General features: G+C 33.7%; 1 protein-coding gene across 5 annotated transcripts in view; it reads left to right on the plus strand.

Annotated features, from left to right (window-relative positions):
* LOC123315866 (protocadherin Fat 4-like) overlaps positions 1-1,515 on the plus strand; it is a 32,310-nt gene extending 30,795 nt beyond the window's left edge. For all 5 annotated transcript variants that reach the window (XM_044901761.1, XM_044901760.1, XM_044901762.1 and 2 more), the window contains one exon: positions 1,202-1,515. In XM_044901761.1, the coding sequence (XP_044757696.1) occupies positions 1,202-1,262 (61 nt within the window). In that variant the 3' untranslated portion in view covers positions 1,263-1,515. The remainder of the gene's footprint in view (positions 1-1,201) is intronic.
* Positions 1,516-7,487: the final 5,972 nt, after the last annotated feature.

Consider the following 7,487-nt stretch of genomic DNA (forward strand, 5'->3'; position numbering starts at 1 on the left):
CATTTACTTTATTCTTAAACCATAGATTATAGTTGGGGAGATCACGATGCTAAATCGGGATTTACTCGAGCGTCGTTACCTGGTGGATTTTGAAGATTAGATGGAAGAAAGAAAAAAAGGTTCTATTCAGTGGCCTGAATTCTTTTGATATGGCTTTTTGCCGCGAAACCCCAGGCAACTGATCCATAAGTCAGAGGCCTAGCAACGGCTTTAATAATCTTCAATTTTGTCTCTTTCGACATGTGGCTTCTTCTTCTTATCAGAGGGTAGTGTCTATTCATCGCTGCTTTCGTTTTGTCGATTGCTTGTTTGATATGACTTTTCCAAGTAAGTCCTTTGTCAAGCGTTGTTTCTAAATATTTGGCTTCATTTTTCCAATCGATTTCTTCGCCGTCAACTTCTAAATTCGTTGTGGGTCGCAGTCTTCCCTTCTGAAGTAATATTGCTTGGCTCTTTTGTCCATTGAGATTGATTTTCCACTTTATGCACCAGTCATTTGTTTCGTCAATCGTTTCTTGTGGAACTCGTTCTATTACTTCTGGGTTGCGGTGTCGAGTTGCTATGCCTGTGCCGTCAGCATGGAACGTAAGCATGGTTCTTGGATTCTTCGTAATATCGTGAATGTATATGTTGTACAGAAGTGGCCCAAGTACTGACCCTTGGGGTACTCCAGCCTCTATATCTCTTGTTGTGGAGCATTCTCCTTCCACTTTCACGTAAAATCTTCTATGTTTGAGATAATTCCTGATCACTATCCACTTCCAGAAGCAGAAAATATACACATGACGTCTTTTTTTTGCAAGTTTGGCTCCCTCCGACACTTTTTACTCACGCCCAAATTGTCATATCAAGAGAGTGTATACTTTTCAACATGTGATTAACTACATATACCTATCTTAATCTGACACCCTTGAGTATTTATGATCTTTTGTTTTTACTATTCTGATAGGCTGTCCTAGACAATTCCCTCTGTATACAGGTATACTGTATACACTTTTTGGAAAAGGAACTCTACAGGGTCCAAGGTATCTCCCCTTATATAAGTCTGACATGCTCGAGTAAATTTCCCTCTTGGGCTCCCCAACTATTATGGGGAGTGGCAGCCTCAATTTTTGTTCCACTTGAAACAATCGTCAAGCTTCTCACTTATATGATATAATGATTTTCCACCATCAGTGAACTTACTTTTTATACTTTGTAGTGTTCTGAGTGGAGATTCCGATTTACTTGGTGTTGAGAATAATCCAGATTTCGACTTTTAATATACCTACTTGTTAACTAGCTGAGGACACCTATGGTACGATGGAATAAAATATTCGAAAGAACCTTTGGAACATGCGTTAATTATGTGTTTTACTTTTTCTGTGATCTTGTACCACCCAACGTACAATTATGGAGGAAATTATACTGGGAGTGATATTTTTACATAATCTTGTTAATCAATTCAAGAGAGTTATTTTGACGTGTTAATTTTGAAATATTATAACATTTTAAATAAATATTTAATATTTTTTACTTAGATTTTTTGATTTTACTAATACTGTTGAAACTAATGTAGAGGGAGGCAAAATTCGTTGTCTACTAAGTAGGATCTCGAAAACTATAGCAGCTAGAAGACAACCGATGGCACATTTTTTTTCCTGACTGATGCAAATCTGAAAACAGAATCGGCCTATCATATCCAGGTTTTGAGTTATGAACAAAAGCTGAGAAATTGCTATTTTCAATAATCCTGCACTTCATTTCAACTGAAGCTAATCAGTATATTCGACATAAATCGCTGAGTTTTTTTCTCCTTAACAGTTTAACACCAGTTACGTCTAATCTCGATAAACCGTAAAACTGTAAACTTTCATTTATTAACAAGGGATAAAGAATGGCAACATTAGAAATAAGTGGAATTTTTATGGATAAATCGAACTAACACCGCCATCTATACTGCTTCAATGAAACCTGAGATGGTTGGGTAGAAAACCGTATATATTTAGACGATAAGTTTTCTTTAGATTTATACTTATTCAGAGTAGAAGTACAAGTATAATCCGTAAGATGAATATTCTTCATTTCAATAATGTATTTCGAAAATGAATTTATACATTCCTGAAGCCAGCAGCAAAAATTGATTGTATATCTTGTGAGGATTTTGATTTCAAGCTAAAATAATAAGTATATTTTGAAATAAAAGAAACCAGATTTAGAAATAGCTTACTTATAATCTCCCTGAAAAACTGACTAAAACGAAAGTAAGCTCAATTTTACAGGTAATATCCAAGAAACTATAAGAATTGTGGTACAGCAAATCAAAATAAAATGATTCATGTGAGTTTTCGAGAACGTCTATCATTATTTTTCAAGGTTTTTAGGACTCGTAAATTCAGAATTGAATAGTATATATCTACCCTTGAACCAGATAAAACAATATGGATTTCATTAATCTATTCATAACAAATCGACCTTCAATTTCGGTAAATTCTTCGAATATTTATTAATTTATTGTATATGTATCTCCAAAATGTAGAAAGATACTATCAATTTTTGGTATCTCACACTGGGATATCTTCATATTATTGCTCATTCGTCAGTGAAATAAAATCATTCTCTATTTTGTTGAAAATGGATACTTTGGAGTTGAAGTGCTCATCATTTTTGATGATTTCTTCGTTGTGTTTGTATATTAATATCTGAACATTTTAGTTTATATGGTGATGGGAAAATCTAAGTTTACATTGTAAGCAAGTTATTGCTCAATGGTTTATGTGGCTATCATGAAAACATTCTATTGATCCGAATCGGAACCCTACAGGATAAGATAGAATGCAAGAATACAGATACTTTTCGGAGAGTTTTATCTGGAAAATTACCTAAAAATATATTAAATTCATCATTAGAGGAAAATGCAGGGTGGATTACATTCAAACAGTCAAAAATAATCGAATAAATCCTCATCCATAACTCTTCCTAGCGGTTTCTTTTATCTTAGTATTTACCATGAGATTAGAGAGACGACTTTTTCAGATGAATGTGAACGCACCTTCATTTATTGACATTTTCAACATAACATTGTACTCAACATTGACCCAGTTGTATACTTTATAAGCCAAGATTACTGGGTCAAGTATATTGTGGGTATTCACTGAATGTAGCGTTCAATTGCTCCAAGCTCTTTTTATATTCATTTTTCGAACGTTATCGTCTGAATAAATTTAATTATTTAAGGGCGTTGAGAATCTGTTTCTGAAATTTGTATCAAGGAGTTTAGAAATTAGTGTTTAATTATATCTAGTGGCAAATATTAATGAGGCCAGAATAAAATACCGCATAACATAATTGGAAGTTGATATTTTCAATAGGTACGAATGTAATAATGATTTTGAAACACGATTCAATAGGTTCTCAGATTTTTTTCGACACGAATTCAGTTTCAAATGGTTTAGGAGAGTTTTACATAATTTTATGTACCTAAGTACCTACTTCTTATTTATTGACAACGGAAGAGTCAGGTGATAATTGTCAAATTCATCAATTTCAATTATTTTAAAATACTCATCAAATTTGGAAGGAAAAAAGAGATTCATAAAAGTATAATATAGGTATACAAGTTTATAGATGGTGAAGTTGTTATTTTGCCTGGAAACGCTAAAAATAGTTTATAGAGTTGCAAATTTACTCAAATACTGAATGATGATTTTTTGTTTAAAGTTTTCCAATCGAGGAACTCATCCAAGTAGACATACAAGAATTGACAATTTTTTCCAGTAGTATTAGGTGCAGTAAAACTCCTGATTTCCATTGTGAGGAATATCAACTCTTCCTTATCCTCATCCAAAAGCAAATGGAATTTGTCTTCTCAGCTTCAAATACTATAATCATCATAGATTAGAGTCTATTAGTCTCGAACCATAGTGGTATACTCAATTAAATTCATTGCTTGAAATGATGGGATTTTCAAAATCTCTTCATAAACTTTTTAGGGTTTTCACTCCCAATCTCTGAAACAAAATCAATTAAAAATGAAATCAACGATTTGCTCCTGCGTAAATTCTTGCACTAATTTGTCAGGAGCAAATTAACTAGAAAAAATTGTTGCCTGACAATGAACTCAAAATAAATAACGTTGAAATTATAATTCTTCGTAACGTTTCGGAGTCTATATCAGACTCCTTCATCAGACGGAAAAATCTACTTTTGAAAATCTTCTGAATTGTCGCTTTTTGTCTGACATTAACCCTCTAATGCCCAAGTTTTTTTTTCTTTTTTAAAATTATTTCCGTATAGTTTCAAATTAGCTTATGTAATCCACATCTTTTTTTCGCAAATAGTTAACTGATTTAGATTAACACCTGTATATTCACAAAATGAACCAGGGGACCAGGACTTTGCCTGGTGGAACACCTACGAGCAAGTCATAAATGTGGGGATTAGAATTTTTTCCTTATAATTCATTTACTGTAACATATTGCCATATTGTGTGTGGCCAGGCATTTTCAGAAGTTAAGGAACAACTGTCTGTGTTTGATCATTATCCTAGTCAGCAGAATCTTCCTGGACTATTTCTCATCGTTTCTTCGTCTTGATGGATGGTAAGAATTCGATAGAAAAAATTCATTGATGGGTTTCATGGACCATTAACTGAACTAAATGTTCTCCAGATGAATATTCTCTTTCCCTTTCAGTATGTGGTTTCGTCGAGACAGGACTGACTTCGGAAACTCTTCAACGGAGCATCAGCTTTCGTCCTTCAATGGGTAGAAAGGATATTGTCCCCAAACGACGCGGATATCCTAGGAGGCGTTGTTTTCCAACTTTCTTACGCACGGGAGGGCAGTGCTCCCTTACGCAGCGTCGAATAGCACGTGGTTTACGCGTTTTATTTATTTTCTCAAATTTCTGACAAAGTCGGATCATAGTAGTAACAGTTCCCAACCTTTCCTCAACATTTCTAGTGAAAAAAAAAGTTGAGTGTAGTTCTTTCTTGTTGTGGATAGTTGCGTGTTAGAAATTCTGGATTAACTGAGTGAAAAGTCATCGCATCAGAAGCTGAGCTGTTGGTGAGTGATCATTGATAAAAATTCTCATCCTACCAATACGTTTTTTTGTATTCCAAGCCGTTTTTTACGATTCAAGTAATCTTTATTCGTACAATCAGGCGTTTTTTCGAAACTTAAATGAATTCCTTATGTTTACTGTTTCCAATAAGTATAGAAAGATGTTTTCCCACCTCAAAAATAAAAAGTTACCAACCATTATGTTCTGATCTCTTCGCGTTTTCAAACAACCAGGTATAAATCAATGATCTCTAACTGAAATGCACATCATAGAAAATTTATGATGATTTAATTTATCGGGAGATTAGTCAATTCATCTGGATCTGGAGCCCATTCAGAAGAGACCCATATTACAACAATGCAAAAAGGGTTTCTCTCTCGAGTTCAACAACATTCAACAATATGGAACTCGAACTGGTTTGCAACATTTAAAAATTGTAACGGTATTACTCAGATCGAGATTGTCGGCTGCAAACTGCAGGGAACAATATAAACGTCCGTTCGTTAGAATGATTTTATTTATGGATTATACGAATTTATCTTTAAAAAAATCCTTTGTGGGTCAGTTTCTAGGTCGAGTTCGTTCTTGCCACTTCCACAAAGCAAGCACATTTTTCAGCAATTCTATAAAGATAATGAAACAAGGGAAAAATGAAATATTGTGGTAATAAAAAAGGGATTAAACGATATCTCAATACCTACAGGAGAAGAACAAATAAAAAAAATGGATTTAATTTACGATCGTATTTCTTGAAATATATTCGGAAATGTCTTACATGAATTTTCGAAGTGTGACTAGATTTATTAGGCAAAAACGGTCTTAATTAAATAAGAATTGTGAAAATGAATTTGATTTAGGAGGGAAGCAATCCTCTCTCCACAAATATGAAAATCATCTACTGCAGTACTTGAAGACGAAGTCTTCAGTCACAATTTTTACTAAATCTCGTTCAAATATCTCAAGCTGTTTCGTTATTTATTTGGAATAAATTCAACGCCCTGTATCTTGTAACGAAGCATTTCCAGACGTTTCCGACTCCAAATATCTCAAAAGAATAATATCCCCAATCTGTTCGCAATATTACACGATTTGTAGGAAATTCGAAAAAAAAACAGAAAATATGGAAGTGTTACCAAATACAAATTTTACGAAAAATGGTCTCGACAACGATCTCCATCTGAACAGTTTCCTTGCGAATCGAGCATAATATCGAATAATTATGAATTTTTCCCATAAGAATCGAAATATTCACTTCGAATCCTAAATCTTTCAACATTCAACATTGCCGCAAGGTTAATGAGCACCTGAAACTGAGGCCGACATGCCACTGCCTACAAGTTAATAGTTTCTGTGATTAATTGTCGATAACACCTTGAAATATGTTATAGTTTCACCTTCTGCGACCAGTGAAATTTGAATTTTTCAAGTCGAACGCTAAAGATTTATTCTCAGCCACTTATGGATCCCTATAGGGGATTCAGTCTATTGTATTGAGTTTAGTGAATTCCACTTGAAAGTCTTGTGTAGAATTGTTCTCGATTAATTAAGAATTAGCTGCTTCCAGAAACGAATCTAGAGGCAGGATCTGAATTCGAAAATATGAGAATAAAAGATTTGTTTTGCTTTTGTTAAATTTCCCACCTGAAAAACCTCTCTATTTCTTTCAAATGCCTACTTCTCTAAGATACTATAAAAACGATTGACTTGAAATTGAAATTTTGTCTGTCCATCAATGAGAATTTGCTTATCAACAGGCGGGCGGTTCTTAAGGATTAGGTATTAAAGTTTGAACAGAACATTTTTTAACCTATTCATTTCTCCGCATGAATCTGTTCTTTTGAATAGACTTGTATTCAGCCAAAGTACCCAATCTTTCAAATTTCACAGATACTTTTCAGTTTTTGAACATCAAATTACTCGAAAACGGCGCATTATACAAGAAAATATGACGAATACTTTTATTTTTCACAAAACCTTCAAATATAATCATTAGATAGCGTCCAACTCAGTTTCAAGTGTTGGGTTCTTTGAATTTTTGGTATTATATGGTAAATAATGGTCATAATGAGGACTCTGAAAGACGCGGATGATATATTTATGTTCGAAAATGATTTATACAATAAAAAAACTATATTCCGAAATTCATCCCATTTGATAAAATCGCTTGTGAGATATAACTGAAATTAATTTTTTTTATGGTTCTTCAACAGCCTGTATCTTTCAAACCGAGCCGATTCGGAAAAAATGGTGAAGGAAATAAGTGTTTTTTTTTAACCTTAGGAATCTACTATTAAAATATTTGTAGGAGTCAAAGACTCACCCTATTTATTCTGTGTCATGCGATCACTGACATTCTGTTCTGAGGAAAAAGGTAAAATTATACTCAGTAGGGGAATGTATAGAAAAGCTCTGAACTGAACTGAGATCCGGTAACGTTGTGA

This window comes from Coccinella septempunctata, chromosome 6, assembly GCF_907165205.1.
Source record: "Coccinella septempunctata chromosome 6, icCocSept1.1, whole genome shotgun sequence".
Classification (NCBI taxonomy): Eukaryota; Metazoa; Arthropoda; class Insecta; order Coleoptera; family Coccinellidae; genus Coccinella; species Coccinella septempunctata.